We start from the raw sequence: 18,053 nt of genomic DNA, 5'->3' as shown, positions 1-18,053 counted from the left end.
CAACACAAATTTCAGCTTAAAAGTTAAGCACTGGAGCTGCAAGACCATTCAGCATTTAAAATATACATGCTAATAATAAATGTCAAAACTGTGTTGAGGAACTAGGCATTACTGATAAGTGAGACTTGAGACTTATGCCAATTTTTTACACAATTATGAGTTGACTGACTGCAAATGTGGATGAACTGGTAATCAAGAAAACATATGCTAATACTACATCTACTTGCAGAAACCAGGTATCATGCTGTAGGGTATATAAAAATACAAATGGTAATAAAATGTAAAACTATGTTATTTATATACAGTAGTTGGACAGGGCACTAAAACTAAGCAACCAGTAGCCCTAGCAGAAATGGACTAGTTTGAAAATTTAAAGGGAAAGATTACAGCATCTGATGAGATTCAATGTATTACTTAAGGAAATGGCCAAATTCTGACAAATTTTGTTTAGTAACCTGAACAAACATCTGGTTAAATCTAGTCATTCTGTACTTCTACAGTTCCTGTGCTGTACTGGATTCAATGGACTCAAAAGCTGGATCTTTAGGAAATCCATTACATACTAATATTTAAACCTAGTGCAACCACAGCTGATGACATTTTCTTTATTCTATTAATGACAAGCACAAAGAATTTTGCATCAATTCATACTGAAAATATAATTTACCTCTATAACTAACATACTTTTAGTTTACTGGGTCAGGGAAAAAAATCTGAAATTTTAGAAGAGTGGTTGAGAGACAAGAATCTAAAAGGACAAATAAGGCACTGAATAACACACAACAAAAGCCCAAGGATATCAAAACAGCAAGCCAGAAATCGAGTCATTACAAAAACTATGCATGAACTTGCCACCAAATCTTCTAAAGGAGGGAAACACGGTGAACTTGGCACAAGCATGTATCTTTCCTGTATAAAAGTTTTATATCAAGGCACTTTGGGTAGATAAATGGCACAAGAAACTGCAGATTAACATAGCAGTCAATACACACAAGTCTCATTGTACAACGGCTATGGAATGAAATTTTTGAAAATATTTCTCTAACCTAAGTTATGACATTACAAACTTCCCAATTATAAATATGCTTTTCCTCTTCTTGTAAGTAGAAATGCCATACAAAATATTTCTTGAAACCTAGTTTTCCCCCCAAAAATAAAATCCTTACAGCTAAATTATGAATACAGTATCTGTACTATACAATTCAGATATTCTCCACAAAGTCAGTTTTAGAGTGTATTATATTTTCTTGGTCTGGTAGCAAAGTACGCATGTTCTTGTTGTACTCATCTTCAACATTCTTGCAATGCTTGGCTTGAAGAAGATCTCTGGGTGTCTTTGCAGTAACTGTATTCTGTACAAGTCCTAAGGGACGACGAACCTGTAAGAACAAACCAATGTTGTTGGAATTACCAACCCAAAATACAAAATTTTAAAATAATTTTGATATTCCCAAAATACAAATTTCTTATTTTACTTTTGTACGAAGGGAGCTTTTAAGCTCTGGCAGGCAGCAGGCAAGGGAGATGGAAAAATGATTGAAAACTATAAGGCAGGTGAAAGCAAAATACCCAAGAGCAAATACATACAGACTATACATAACGAAGATCAGGCCCCAAGAACCAGATATGTTCAAAGAACAATAGAAGGAAATAACATCTCACCCATATGCATGATGTGCAATATGACAGGTGAGACCAAAAATCACATAGCAAGTGACTGTCCAGCATACATAGGTATAGGAGGAGGGAGGGATGAGCATTACATTGCTAATTTGGAGAGCTTGATTTTGACAAAAGCGAGTAAGTTTGTTATGAAACTGTTTTGTGGGGTGAGAATTAATGTCCCCAATTATACCAATATGATCAGCAGTAGGATCGTGAATAATGCTGGTAACTCACCTAGGATCATGCAGTATTGATCCAAATTATTGTTCTTTTCCCCGGGCATATAAACATTAATTATTATATCTTAGAGGCCCCTACTGTCAGGAATCTATCACTCCTATAGGTCATTACATTCACCATATTGTCTAACGATTTGTGCCACAGGAAAGAAAGGTCCCCTTTCGGGTGACTGGCTATGATGAGATCTGTAACTTGCATCAATGGGTCGAGAAAGCTCTGAAGTCTTCATGCACTGAATTGCAGATGGCAAGGTCATGAGGCCAGAGGAACATTTATTGTAATGCAATGATGCCTTTGAAGTTTTTGCAGAACATGTTCAGGGGAGGAATGCTTCGCTCGAGGCCTAAAATATTCCAAGAGATTATATCTAATGTATCCATGGCAACTCATGAAGATGGAAAGTGAATGAGTTGATCATTTGGGTGGATGGGAGGATACCACCGTAGGTCCGACTGAAAATTCTGGTCTTTGGGAAAAAGCAGCTTAGCCTGGCTATGATTCCTTGTCCCTGCGCAGGGCGAAGACTCGAAAGAAGGCTTGTGCCAAAGCTGTTAAAGCTTAGCAACTCCTGAACTGGCAGACACTTCTCTTGTAAGACGTGTCTGCGAAATATTCGGAGTCTGTATGTCAACAAGAGAAACAAAGTACCCTACATGACCAGGAACTTCATACAAATGGCCCAGAGAATGGACAACAGGCCTGTTCGGTTAGTCTCTGCGGCCAAGCAACTCAAATAACATTGTGCAGACTCACTAGTTGTCAACCAAGTGGACTAGTTGTCAACCCTGCTGATACTTGACAGCCACAGAGACATGCCCATCAGGGTGGGATCGACTTCTTATGCGATAATGCCCAGCGTGGACTCAATGACACCTCATACAGACTGAAAATATATGCAGAAGTGTACTTGGCCAAAACTAATATCTGACACGCTCACAGGAACTTGGAAAGTCGACAAAAGACACCAGAGCCCAGACTTGGGATAAAAACGGTCTTCAAGGCCAGAAGTGACGACTTCTACTGCAGTCCACCACAACGCTCTAGAAGAAACGATCTGTTAACAGGAACTAGGTGTTCAGAGGTGGGAGCCTAGTATGGCTAGAAAGTGCCGAGCACTCTGGAACAGGTGTCGGGAGCTTGGGATTCGGTGCCTGAAAGCTGTGCCAGGAGCTCTGAAGTTGATCAAGCACTTGGAACGGGCGCCACTAAAGAAAGGGTTCATGGCTCTTCCTCTTACCTGGAGCCCATGAAAAGTCTTTCTACAAAAGAATGCTCAGGAGGGAAGATATCGTCATTCCAAGGAGAAAACGGACCGAGGATGTATGCTGTCTGAAAGTAGTTGTGATTCTCTTGGTAGATGGCAGAAGGTGAAGAAAAGAGGGCTGAAAGTGACTGGGTATTTCTCCCAGTAGAAAAAAAGAGAACCAAGGTTCCCTTCTTGCGATCCCAACAAAAGGGTGGAAATCTCGAAAAACTAACTTGACCGTCCTTACTGCATAGGACAGGATAAAAGGACCACCCAAAGCCAGAGTTAGACTCCCAACTCCCTGTAGAGGCGATAATTTTCTTCAACAAGCTCATAAATCCGTACACCAAAGTCCCTGTCTGCAAAGGACAGTGCTTTGAGATGCTAATTGATGTCACAAAAAAAAGAGCAATTCAGGTCATCTGGTACTCTAGGCAAAGGTGGAACAGGCTGAAAAGAAACAAAACAGCATGAGAGCATTTATATGGTACTCAAAGGAGGGAGTCTGATATTGCATTGAGGACACCCGATGATCAAAGACTAGTGTCAGCCACTTGAAGACCAGAGCCAGGCTCTCAACTGGAAATTGCGCTCATAAAAGAACACCAGAATGTTCCCAAAAGAGACAGGTGCCAAGCTAAAAAGAGACTGGCGTCAGCCACCGGTAGGCTGGCGCCAGATGCATAAGAGCTGGTGCTGGGAGCTTCATATGAAGAGGAGCTCTGGAGCTACTGGAAGCTCAGGTGCTATCGAACGGTATGTAATTGGATAGAAAGAATGCTCGGATGCTGATGGTCTACTTGGTGCCAATACTGGCGTTCCACAACCTGAAGTTCAGGAGACAAAAGTTCAAGACTGTCCCAGAAGATATAAAAAGGAATGGACTACACTCCTGCTCCGAGACTCTTACAGGAGAGCGGAGAACAGCAAATGTCAACAGAAAAACGCCTCTTCAACAGCCAAGATTCACTAGAAAAACGCCACTGGGGCTTCTACAATTAAAGCACATTCTTATGGATACCTTTCCAATGGCTGTCTGTCGACACCTGCGGACAACAGGCTTGCCTGAGGAGGTAATTACCCGGGGGCAAACCACTTCGGACTTCCAAGGACGTCAGGATGCCTTCTCCCTGGTGTGGGGGAGAGGGACAGGGACTGGGTTTAGGAGATCTGTGGGGTCGGATAGCCACCTCTTACACCACACACCCAGTAAGATGCCTTTCCAGTGGCTCTCTGTCGATACCTGGGACTGCACAACAGGCTCGACTGAGGGGGCGAGTGCCCATAAGTAAATCCCCCGACCTCCCTTTGACCTCCGGTATGTCTTCTCCCTGGTGCAGGGGATTGGGGCAGGGACCTTTGTCTAGGAGCACCGGGGAGACGAGTAGCCACCTCCTCCACTGCACAACACTTCACTATAACAAGGTTAACTTCTGTTAACTCGGACACAAGACTGGCAATAGCATGGGGAGGAAGCGAGGGAGCCAGGCGCTGGAGCAAGTGGATACAAAATAAAGAGGGCTAGTAGTAGGAGAGAGTTGGCACTAGACACTGGGAAACTGGAGTTGGGAGCTGGGGGCTCCCAGGGTGTAGCTGGCACCAGGGTACCTGGGAGCCAGGCGAAGTAACTGCTCGGGAGTCAAGACTCAGAAGCTGGTGAGCACTCCTGGGCAATCGGAGCCGAATCTCGGCTGTCAATGCTCCAAAGCCCAGCGCCACCAAAATAAGCATGAATTCTCTTATTACTACGTTCTGCCTTTACACTTTTTTCAGTTCTCTGCAAAGGAAAGTGTGATAAGATATTTAATTAACTCTTTACCGACAAATGCTTGAAGTACCCAGTGTACTATCATACAGACATATCTTGACTCCTAACAAACGTTATTTGAAGTTTGCAGATATGTATATTTCATTACTGAAAATCGGTTCAGTAGAGAACGCAATGCTTACGTCTTATTGCACTAACTGGAAAAAGAAAGTTAACCTTTATTGACCACAGTTAGAAGTACCCAATACCATCATACAGACATATCTCAATTGCTATCAAACATTATTTGAGACTTGTCGATATGCGTTTCAATATCGAAAAAACTGGTTCGGTAGAAAACGGAATGCAGGCAGTCCCCGGTTGTTGGCGAGCTTGGTTATCAGCGATCTGGTTTTATGGGGCTTGTCTAGCGACGAAAATCGGCGCCAAAAACCGCTGATTTCCACTTATCAGCGCCGATACATACCCAACGGAGGCGCCAATAACCGGGGACTGCCTTTATTTACGTTTTATTACGCTAATCAGTAATTGAGGTAGCGAATGCAATATTCAAGTTTTTTACACTACTCGGAATAGGAAAGTTAACCTTTATCGACATAGTTCGAAGTACACTGAGTAGCATCATACAGACATATCTCAAATCCTATCAAACATTTGAGACTTTCAGAAATGCATACACTATGAAAAAATGTTGGCCCACTAGTGAACACAATATTTATGTTATTACTATATTTAAAAAAGGAAAGTGAACCTTTACCGACAATAGTTGAAGTACACAGAGTATCATCATACAGACATGTCTCAAATCCTAACAATAGTTGAAGTACACAGAGTATCATCACACAGACATGTCTCAAATCCTAAAAAACATTACTGAGACTTGCAGATATGCATTTCATTATCATAAATATTGGTTTGGCAGCAAACGCAATGTTTACGTTTTATTCCGTTACTAATCAGTAAAGGTGGTAGCGCAGCACAGTAAACTACGCTGCTGGTAGTTAACCAATTTGATTGCGAATTCGTTACTGTAGCGAAATATAATAAATATGAAAGTTGTAGGCTTGAAGGTTACTCGAAATTGGTGATAGTACATCACCGAAATCCAGTCTCTGACTGGCAAATTTAACAACAAAGCTGATATCGACACTTGATGTTGACTCGTGTGCCGGCAGAAACAGAACGAGGTTGTTTGCTAAGTAGTTCCTGGTATTCCCGTTAGTGGGCGGGACCAGTCACCTGCACTACACCATGAAGCGTTACCCGAGAATTTTTTAACCCAAGCTGCCGTGCAAGAGGAAACTATAGCTATGTAATTACTGTACTGGTTAAGTTACTTACTTAAATAAAAATAGCTTCAAAAACCTAGGTAAACACTATTTTCAGGATGGCACTAATAATAATAATAATAATAATAATAATAATAATAATAATAATAATAATACATGGTCAAAACTGAGCTTCCCAAAATCATGTTTTTTTGACCCTGAATGACACTCATAATACAGGCAGTTCCATAATTTCCTTCTTTTTAACTCAAATTACCCATTTTTTTCACAGTTTTTATACATTTTCATTTCAGTCCTACATTTCCCAAATGCCATACTACCATACCTCACATAATTATTTATCTTTAATATGGTTCTTGAATAAAGTTTACTCATTGTAACCTGCTCACATCAGTATTATTGCAGAAGAATAAACACAAGGAGTTTATTTCCTATAAATCTCGACCAGAACAGTTTCAGTGTAAATTACTATACAAATCATAAAAGGTTTTAAACTTTATACAAAAAGGTATAGGTTTTTTTAATACTCAAACTTCTGAATTGTGTGTGTGAACCATTTCTAATATACAGTATTTATACCATGTCTGTGAAGTACACAAAAACTCATATACAGTATCCTATGAACCACTGTGTTGCACTTGCTAGTAAACCCCTGTATTTGAGTAATATTGTTCCTACATATTCAAATGCACATCTCTGAATCGTTGTTTGAACAAACTTTAAACTACTCAACTAGTAATATGTTTGGCATACTGTAATCCTGTTGTTCTTGAAGAGATCTGTAGCTTTTCAACACACTTCTTTATACAATTTTGGTCCCCTATTGTGGCCATATCTGCGACCACTGTTGGAACAAATTTGAAACCACACTGCATAAGGAAGACTATGTAAATTTAAATCATTCCTGGTCCTATTTTCACTTTCTTGATTATCTCATCTTGGAAGACAGCAAGGTACCCAAGAATAGTTTATGCTATAATCCAGTGGTTCTGAGAGGTAAAAAATTTTATACATGTACCCATCAAAAAATAAGAGAAAAGATTAGCAATAAATTCCTTAATGTATTGTTTCAACTTACCTTGTCACCTTGTCCTTCACTTGGGAACAATTTCTTCACAAGAGTCCTATTCTCCTCTTGTAAGCCTTTGTCATTTTGCCTGGTTATCTCTGTAATGTCAGTCTTTTCCTCCTCGGGTTCACCTGATGACTCTCTGACTTCTAAATCTATAAAATAAATAATAATCTCTTACAATCTCCTGTATATAGTTTTCCTCTAACCATTATTGCACCCAACAAGTCCTATTTTCAGGAAATACAGTATATTTAAAGAAAGATGACAAATTTATTAATCAATTTATATTTTTCATAGCTACCAAACCTGTGGTCTTATGGGTCATCCTGAGATTCTGAAAGGCCATTATCCTGTTCAGAACTTGACAAATTAGGCAAAAATGGAGGGAAGAAATAGACTCTAGATTGTCCCAGGTGTTGCAGGGCATCCTCTACCACTGCAAACGGATCTGGAACCACGGAACAGAAGACCACTAGTTTCTGTTGAACCTTGTTGCGAACAGGTCTACTGAGGGTCTTCCCCACAGATAGAAGAGCCTGTTTGCAGTGTCCTGGTGCAGAGCCCACTCTGTTCCCCTGACCTGACTCTGACCACTCAGAAGTTCCTCATTGGACGGGTGGGTACCGTTCTCAGCTAGCACTCTGCTGGCCCCACGTTCGATTCTCCGACCGGCCAATGAAGAATTAGAGGAATTTATTTCTGGCGATAGAAATTCATTTCTCGCTATAATGTGGTTTGGATTACACAATAAGCTGTAGGCCCCGTTGCTAGTTAACCAACTGGTTCTTAGCTACATCAAATAAATCTAATCCCTCGAGCCAGCCTTAGGAGAGCTGTATATCAGCTCAGTGGTCTGGTTAAACTAAGGTATACTTATTTACTTACTTGACCACTTAGATTGTCCGCCACTATGTTCCTCCTGCCTGGGATATACCTGGCAGAGAGATCCACTAATAATCTATCGCCCACTGATGAAGGACACCGTCAGGGAGTGTAGTTGGTGTGATACCACTAAATTATAGCTACCAAAAACCCACTTGGGCTTCACAACACCTAAAAAGCAAGTCAGGTTAAGGGAGGCAATCTCCCTTCGGCCCTAGATGGATAATTCCCCCTCCAAGCGAAAGGAGACTGCCGGAGAGAAGTCAAACTGGTCAACCGTTCCCCTACGTTGCCTCTCTACTGAAGAAGCAGGAGGAGACTTTGATGGAGAAAACCGCTCCTTTAGGAGTAGCAACAGCAGGTGGAAGTTTGCTGGGGGTGAGAAGGAATCATAGAGAATCCTAGGTGTCATCGGCAGAGTACTGTATTGCATCCTGATGACAATGGAGAAACCTACTTCTCTCTCTTCTCCTCATGGGCAAACTGACAAGTGGACAGGGGTTCTCCCCTACTGTCAGTAGCTAACGACCTTGTTTAAAAGTTAATGGCCGTTCCAGCTCGCATTCGCAATAATAATCCCTATGTAAAGACTGAAGGTTTGTATTTGTGTATCTGACAATCTTTAATCTTCTTTTTATATTATATGCAGATCCAAATGGAATTTTATTTTTATTTTTTTGTGGGTTAGCAAGAACCAGAGTGACCTTAACTCAGTTAAATTACTGCATTTTGTAAATTAATTTCTATTTCTTCCTCCTTGTACTTATTTCAGAATTCCACTACAGATATGCTTCAAATCACGCTGCTACTAGACGAACATGACCTGTTTCAGCTACTCTTAGGAGTCACCAAGAGCAATTATTTCAAATTAAATGAGTAATAACCAACACAAATCTAAAACTTATTAATTTTGGTAATCTTACCACAGTACTGTCATACAGTGAACACATCATGAAAACTATTGCCTTAAATGTAACTAAATGAAAACCACTCTACCTCATGTCTCAAAGTTTTTTGGTTGGTTTTGATATTAATATTGGAGTCATCACTACCAGAGTCATGTGTACATGTGTAGAGTAAATAAAAACTTTATAAGAAATATAGAAAAAATTACAATTACAGTAGCTCCCATCAGCATTAATAAAGAGCAAATAAATGGACCCTAATTAAACCTCTAAAACCTTGGAAACTGTCTTGAAACTCAAAATAGCAAATCTGGCAAAACTTCTCTTAACTTTATTTATCTTGGTTTTTAACTTTTCTGAAGAAGCTGAGATCACCCATCATGGTGAATCTCTGGTAAAACCCAAGAACTACTAACATATCAGCAAACAAACAGAAACAGAAATACAGCAAGTACCTAATACTTTATCTTCAAGGGGTGTTCTGGGTACTTTGATTGTTGGAGAACGAGGGTCTTGCATCTCCTCACCATCATTTTCATCATTTGGAGCACATAAAAATGAATCCAACTTCATTTCTGTCGCTGGCTTCAGAGACAGAGGACGACGTGGCACTTCCTTTTTCTCAACAATAATTGGAGTGCGAGTTAACTGGGCCACAACAAAAAATATGAAACATTATGGTACTAAACATTTAATACTTAAAACTTTATTACAAATACTAGAGTATTATTCAGCCACATACAATAAAAAAATAAAACTATATGTTATTGATTTACTCATGTTTTCTAAGAAAGGTCAACAGATACTAACCTCATTATTTGGAGAACGAGGATCAACCACCTTGAAAATTTTGGCATCTGATGGTGTGTCTAAATTATTATCAGGGGTCTTCAAGGTCTGCAAAGGAAAATTAAAAAACCAAATCTATTATTAAAGAAAAATAAAGGAGAAACTACAGCATCTCAGTAAACAAAAGAGTAGAATTTCTAGAATAGAAAACTAAAAATATATTTACTTTCAAGCCATTCCAAAATAATTTTAGGCCACCTTTCCTTGCTACAGGATTATTCAAGATAATAAGTAGAGCATTACGAAAGAAATTGGGTGAATCACACCTACTCATCTAAAAAAAAAAAAAAAAAAAAAAAAAAAAACATAGTACCAATACAATCAAAAGCCACACAACTACTGTCTGGTGCAGTGCCTTCCCATCTTGCACTGGAAATATAGACACTCCTAAGAGTAACTCAAATTATGCACTTGCATCGTATTTTCCATTAAGACTTTCAGTGGAAATTAGAAGATAGACATTCCTAAGAGTAACTATGAAATTATGCACTTGTATCATATTTCCCATTAGGACTTTCAGAAAAAACAGTATAATAAAGCATTAGACTAATGCTCATACATGCTGCACCAGTAACAGTATACAGTATTCACTACTATCATTCAAGCACTTGCACTCTAACGTCATTAAAATTCTTGGTAAACTCAAAAATTTCTTACCATTCACACTTCTCAAGCACTTGGGTTAACATTCAACAAGCAGTTTCAATGACTGGGTCAAGCAGTTACTAATCCTTATTAAATGGAATGAAAGCTAGTAGTGGCTAACTCCTTGCATTTCTCCCAGTTACATGCAGCTACATCAACTTTCCTTATTTATAATGTCTTTTTATCAGATATCAGTCTTTTTTATTAAGTAGTACCCTTCCAACCTCTTAACCCACCTTCTGCCTAATTTTAAACACCACACCCTACTTATACCTACTCCTAAAACTTCCTTAACCCCTATTTGCTTCAATATTTACGGTTCTATGAACCGTAATTTTATAATGGGCAAGGCAATAAACCCTGCAACCCAAACAGTATAAATATAATAAATACCAATGTTTCTTATCCTAGAATAAGAATTTTGATGAACAAATCCAGAGAGAATGAAAGGCATATCAGCGACTCAAACATTTTGCAGGTCTTGCCTACAGCCCCTTGAAGCACACATATCACAGTTACACCAACTATTTTAAGTTTATTCTAATAAACACCCTACTTTGAACAGTAAGTTTGATTTACATCCATATTCAACAATATACCTGTGCTGTACCACACTTTTTAATCAGAGTGATGCAGTTTATCTGTACCTATAAATTCTGAATATTACCTAAAACCAGAAACAATACAGAGTAATAAACAAAACAAGACCACAGAGTGTTACCCAAACCAAAAAGACTACAGAGTATTACCTAAAACAAAAAGACCACAAAGTATTAACCAAAACCAGGAAGACTACAGAGTATTACCCAAAACCAGAAAGACTACTGAGTATTACCTAAAACCAAAAAGATCACAGCATTAACCAAAACCAGACAGACTACATTACATAGTATTAACCAAAATCAAAAAGACTACAGAGTATTGCCTAAAACCACAGCATTAACTAAAAACAGAAAGACTACAGAGTACAGTATTACCCAACCCCAAAAAGACTAGAGTAGTAACATCTCTCTCTTACTTACTGTGATAGGAGTTCTCGTGATCTGCTCTGATGGAGAACGGGGATCAAAAGGCAACTGTTTAACCTTGGGGGTATGATCTTGTTTAGAGTCGCTGACTACTTCATCAACAAATTTGCTGGTAATGCCTCCCATTCTGAGATCTGAAAATAGTGTACAAGCATGGTTACTGTCGTAAGTATTTTTACTTTATAAAATACAAATGCAACCTATAACTACCCTAATAACAGTGCAAGGCTCCATTCATCTAACTTTAACAATTTAATTACCCAAAATAATCACTTTTAATGCAGAAAACAGTAAACCCCGGTATTGGCATTCTCATGATCCGCAGACTCACCTAATTGCGGATTTCTCTACGGAACATATATAGACATTATTCATGGAAATTTTGCCCATTTGCAGTATTTTTCAATGAGAAATATTCACTTATTACTGTATTTTCATATTTTCATGACTAAATGCACATTTTGTGATAAAACTATTAAAATACTCAGGTATAAGTATTTTTTTTTTTTTTAAACTATCAAAATAGGCAGTTTTGTTTTTAGAGGGGTTTTAAGTATTCGCGGGTTTTTGCTATTCGTCAGGGTGTGTGTGTGTGTGTGTGTGTGTGTGTGTGTGTGTGTGTGTGTGTGTGTGTGTGTGTGTGTGTGTGTGTGTGTGTGTGGTATGCATCCCCTGCAAATACCAGGGGTTTACTGTGTTGCAGTTGAAAATCTAAATGTGTTGTCCAAGACTGAAAACCCATTCCTCAATTTTTCTGGAAAAATGAAGAGGCCCACAGAGTTATCTCAATGCCAGATGCTGTGTTTGTAAACCTCCCCATCAATCATTAAGCATGCAACTGTTCAGCTGAGGCTCCTAAAAAGGCAAAATGTTGCACATGTGGTTTTTACATCCCATAACTGCTTTTAAGGGAACTTTCTTGGAAAAAGCTCACAAAACAGAATCATTTCTTTCACAGGGCTTTTATGCATGATACTCTTGCTGAAAAGTAGAAACTTTGATTAACTCGAGGTCTTATGTAATCCAAAGTTAGAGAAAATTACTCAAGAACTAAACAGGAATCAGTGCACTGGGTATTGTTACTGAAGTGGATGGGTCAAACTTTGGGAGACTGAAATACAACAGGGAATAGCTTCTTGTGGCAGAGAGGAAACAAAGGGCATTTGGTTGTCATTAAACTGCCCAGCCGAGAAATGCTGATAAGCTTGTCCTTTGATAAAGATTTTCATCCAGAAAGGGGAGTATAATTTAATGATGACTGTAGGGCTACAAGCATGTAGCCAATGAGGGATATGTGCAACACACTATTTTATCGTTCACAGTACTTTATGGATCGTCTTCCAGGCATACGTAACCTACTCAGAAAATCAAACACTAGTGGTGTGATAATCAAAAGTTGAGTTCTCCTTGGAGAAGACAGAATGATTCAGGTTATATGTGTCAATATATCTTCTTCCACTAGGTGAATTATGTATTAACAAGATTGTATCTCAGTTTAATGTATTTTCTTTAATGATCAATAATGAAAATCATCTAAATAAATCAATGATTAAAAGAAAGGACAAACTAATTTACAGCTTCCTGCCTGAGCTCACCAAGTTGTACAAAAACTCAAGTAGGCCTATAGCCTATGAAGGGTACAAGACCCCTTGGATACTGATAGGCCTAAACAAACTTCAACCTCCAAGATTTCAGATAATGAAAGTTATAAATTTATAAAGGCTAATGTTCATAAGGGTGTTCGTGCATGTATATAAATTTGTGGCAAAATAATTGACATGGCCTTTCCAGTCAGCTTGGGTTGACAAATCCAGAAGGGGTAAAGCCCCTCTGGCCAGGTAAGGACCTGGCACCCTTGGTTAGGTTAAGATATGTTGTGTCAGGAATCATCAATGGCATTTTACTCAACCAATTACAGAGCTATAGGTTAGGTTACGGTAATTCTAAGCCGGCTGTCCGCGGTGAGCTAGACTGTGGCAATTGGCGTTTATGTTATTTTACTTGCTTTACAAGAATTTAAAGTAATATTTTGTCGCCCGGTTGTAACTAAACTGTGATTGACCTTTGAAGACTACACGACTTGAATTACCTTACGCAGGGTAGGTCTAAGCCGGCATTACGCGACAAGCCCGCCCCACCTCCATAGCTAATACGGCAAAATTGTAACCAGTAAACACCTCTAGGGTACGTTATGTTGGTATTTTTACGGGTGTTTACTGGTTACAATTTTGCCGTATTAGCTATGGAGGTTGGGGGCTTGTGCGGAATACTGGCTTAGACCTACCCTGCGTTAGGCAATTCAAGTCGCGTAGTCTTCAAAGGTCAATGACAGCTTAGTTACAGCTGGCCCACAAAATATTACTTTAAAATCTCTTAAAGCAAGTAAAACATAGAAAACGTCAATTGCCATAGTCTAGCTCACCGCGGACAGCCGGCTTGGAATTACCTAGGTTACATTAACAAAGGTCAGGTAAGGATGCATAAACTAGCCTAGGCTATTTGGTGAATGTTACTTTGTTACTTTTAATTTGCATAAACTGTATTTCCCTCCCTATCGATTAGGGTATGTTGTGATTCATACATTCTTTCTCTGGCTAGTGCTCTGTACTTCTAATTGTTTCCCCTCACCCAAAACCTTAATTCCCACAGGGGCTAACCTTCCCTAGCCTAATTGCTGGACACAGGAGGATGGAGCATATGTAATTTGGACCATTAAAACAGCGTAAAAAACAATATAAACAGCCAGAAAAATGTTTCGTGTGCCGAGCTACTGGTATTTGCCTAAAGTATTAAAACGTAGGCTTATAACCTCACACATGACACTGGCAGGCTACCAGGCTAGACCCAAATACCAGCCCATATATCAACTTAAAAAATGTAGGATAGTCTCCACCAGAAGCTTTTACAAATCATAATCACGGGACTAACGTTGCAATTCACAGGGTTGACACGAGTATGCCCAAGTACCCAGGACTGGGTCTACATCCTACGCACACGAAAAGCCCATTTCATCCAAGGACATCAATTCTAGCATTTGAATTTCCAAAGGAACTTTAAAATGTCTTAATAAATAGCTACAACCTCGGCTAAAATCACCGAAGTCCATAGGACAGGCATGAAACCAAATTTGACCAAGTTAGGACCACTCGTTAAACGTCATATGGTCCAAGACCAGTGAACGGACACCGCTTGGTTTTTTAAATATTTCCAACAGTAAGATTTATTTACTTTTTTATTTGATGTTATTACAAAATCAGAGACACACTGTCTTCCTCCTCACCTATTTCAATTCCGGTGTTATTGCAGCACTGCGAACTAATTTCAAATGACCTGAGCAACACCGGCGTTCAGAGAGTTTGAAAATGGACCAAAACAAAGTTATCGGTCATAACATCACTGGCTGGTGGTCGACTTCGTTTGAAGACTGTGAAGTAGTTGTGTCTAAGCCACTTTTCACCTACGAGAACTATTTTTCTTCTTTTTTTTCTTGGATTATGCTTACAAAGTAAGATGATGTTTTAAACGATGGTTGGAGGCTGCTAAGGTTAAATCTATGGGTTTCTCATGCTGGTGGGACATTTTTCTCTCTTATTCTTCCACTACTAGGAGCCACCCTTCTGGTAAGGGAAGCAATTTTTTATATGAAAAAATATATAAATTGTTCCGTCAAGTTATCCATTGAAATCTTGTCCTGCTCAAAATGGAATAGTGAAAACCTGCAATGCATTGATTTATGATGGTAAACCATGTCACGAGTAATAATCTTTATAAAAGTTTTCTTTTCACTTTTCCCCTACGAGATTTTTTTTTTTTTTGTCGGGTTATCCTGTGAAATCTTGTCTTATTCAAAGTGAAATCGTGAAAACCTATCATGTATTGATTTATGATGGTCAGCCGTGTCGCGAGCAATGATTTTTATAAAACGTTTTCTTTTCACTTTTTACCTGCGCTCTACTTTTTTCGGGCGGGGAGGGGGCATATTATCCACTGAAATCTTGTCTTGTTCAAAATAATATCCTGAAAACCTATCATGCACTGATTTATAACAATAAACCGTATCACGAGCTATTTATGAAATCTTCTTTTTTAAACGAAAGACCGCAGCAGAAGATTATGGCATAGAATGATTTAAAATGAAAAACCAAAGAACAGTAGATAGTGATAATAGAATCTCTACCAATATAAATAATGTAGTTAGGTAATAGAGGAAGTGTAATTAGCGCAAGGCAGATAGGTGGAGGAGGTAATTTTAATAACAAGCGTAAGCTAGGGGGTTTAGGAGAAAACGGTAGTTCGCACTTAGCAAGCAAAAGGTTAGATGATGCAAGCAGTTTAAGTAATATGGGGAATGGACAAAAAGTGGACACTGCAGAAGATGATTTTGAAATACAGCTCATAAATACTCAAGGGTTGCCGAAAGCTCAACTAAATGAGCTGTTAGAATTAACGCAAGAAAATACAATCGTGTGTCACTGAAACACACCTAGAGGATGACACCAAAGGAGGGGGGTCTATTAATAATGCATAGGCCCAAAGGAGACATTCACCGTTAAAGAAAGAAGAGTTAGAGCACAGTGTCTATTAGTAGACTGTAATTATATGTTAAGATTTAACCTAGTCCTAGTTTATATGTCACTGATAAGGAAACAAATAAGCGAACAATAAGTGCCTTACACAAAACATCAGAGAAGACCACAGACCTGCCGCTATTTGCATTTGGGGACTTCAATAGGTATTTAGGTTTTATAGAAAAGCAAGACCTGGACCAAATTGGAATATGTTATGGACCTAATGGAGAATGTGACCTAACACTATGAAATGGAGACCCCGACTCCAAAAGTGAGACAACCCGGGGTAGAGGATATCGGAATAGCACTATAGACTGACCTGGTCCATCAAGAAATGTATCCATGGTCAAAGATCTTAGGACGATAGCACTAACTAATGTGTCATATAAAGTATTTATGTGGATTTTGAACATCAAAATAGAAACATATTAGAAATGTAGGGAAGACGCATGAACTGCAATCAGGCTTTACTGCACAGGGAAGAGGAAATGATAACTTGTTCATTCTGGAACACCGCATACAAGAAACTTAGAGAAGAAAAGACCTCCTATTTGTGGTGTCAATAGAATTCCAGAAAGCATTTGATTCAGTGGACAGGAAAAAGCTTATTGAGGTGGTCTTGATGAAATATAGACTATATGCAGATATATGTGCAGTAGCAAAGATATATACAGATGACAAGTCTGTGCTTCAACATTATTGAGCAAGAAGAGCTAAATGTTAACAAATGGCGTAAGGCAGGGGTGTAATGGATCAACCATATTCTTCCTGGCAGTAACCTAATTGATCATCGAAAAACTGGAAAATACAACAGAAAGATTCAGGAATGAAATTATAAGACTCGTGGAACTATTAAATGCAGATGATGGATTAATCCCAGGGCACTCCCTTGAAGAAATATCAAAAGCCATAAGAGTTCTTATGGAAACAGCAAGTAAATGTGGCCTAAATATAAATAAAGACAAGGGCAATATTTTAATATTCAACGACTGGTATAGTACTGACGATGTAGAAAATATGCAACACAAAGAAAGAATAAAATTAGTTAAGCAGATAAGATACCTACGGTAGATGCGACAATCAACAACACAGAGGACTGCTTCAGAGGACAAATAAAAAGGGGGCCCAAATTAGAGCAAATCAGATGGCTAACATGGCTAATGCAGTCACTGGTAAAAGCTGTAGCAGGGCGAAGATGGGGAAGTTGTACTGGAGGGGAGCAGCGATGCCATCCTTCATGTATGCCATGGAAGTAATGAAACTCTACAAGAAAGATACAAATGAACTGAAAAAAAAAAATAGATAACCAAGAGTACAGGACAATACTGAAGGCACCAAGGTACGCAGTAAGTTGTGCTTTAAGATCTGAAATAGGGGCCGCTCTAGGGATATGAAGAATAAACTATTCTGTCTGAAGCATCCACTTGGGAATGGTGGAAATAGGCTCCTATATGAGATAACAGTAGGCCAAGGGAGCAGACACGGTGATATGGCTCTGGGCTGCTTATGATTACATTTCAACATTTGTCAAACTTCCATGATTGCTCTTCTATATTTTCTAGCGAATGTTGCATTACACAGAACAATTTCAACTCATTAGAAGCTCATTTAACATGTTGAAGGTGGAATGTATGTATGTATGTATGTATGTGTATGTATGTATATATGTATATATATACCATAAAAATGATATATATTATATATATATACATATATATATACCATAAAAATGAAAGAGAATTGTGCTTTGCGTTAAATAACCTTATTAGTTCAATGTTTTAAAGTGCGTATCGAAGACTATATGAGTGCTTCAAAAACTGTCAACAGAGTACCAATTAGCAGTGTCCAAAGACTGGCATTATATAATAAATACAATGGCAAATTATGTTGAATTGT

General features: G+C 38.7%; 1 protein-coding gene across 5 annotated transcripts in view; it reads right to left on the bottom strand.

The window, feature by feature from the left end:
- Nucleotides 1-271: 271 nt before the first annotated feature.
- The window catches only part of LOC136847689 (uncharacterized), a 138,895-nt gene continuing 121,113 nt past the window's right edge, over nucleotides 272-18,053 (bottom strand). The window contains exons 1-6 of one of the 5 annotated variants that reach the window (XM_067119500.1): nucleotides 14,870-15,167; nucleotides 11,584-11,723; nucleotides 9,878-9,964; nucleotides 9,523-9,715; nucleotides 7,287-7,432; nucleotides 272-1,379 (exon numbers count right to left, since the gene is read on the bottom strand). In XM_067119500.1, coding sequence (XP_066975601.1) covers nucleotides 1,203-1,379; nucleotides 7,287-7,432; nucleotides 9,523-9,715; nucleotides 9,878-9,964; nucleotides 11,584-11,715 — 735 coding nt within the window. In that variant the 5' untranslated portion in view covers nucleotides 11,716-11,723; nucleotides 14,870-15,167 and the 3' untranslated portion in view covers nucleotides 272-1,202. Of the gene's footprint in view, nucleotides 1,380-7,286; nucleotides 7,433-9,522; nucleotides 9,716-9,877; nucleotides 9,965-11,583; nucleotides 11,724-14,403; nucleotides 14,772-14,869; nucleotides 15,168-18,053 lie in introns of those variants that run through there. The other 4 variants (XM_067119498.1, XM_067119503.1, XM_067119499.1 and 1 more) reach the window with 4 other exon arrangements.

Source organism: Macrobrachium rosenbergii, chromosome 17, assembly GCF_040412425.1.
Source record: "Macrobrachium rosenbergii isolate ZJJX-2024 chromosome 17, ASM4041242v1, whole genome shotgun sequence".
Lineage (NCBI taxonomy): Eukaryota > Metazoa > Arthropoda > Malacostraca > Decapoda > Palaemonidae > Macrobrachium > Macrobrachium rosenbergii.
This window is presented reverse-complemented; position numbering and strand designations above follow the sequence as displayed.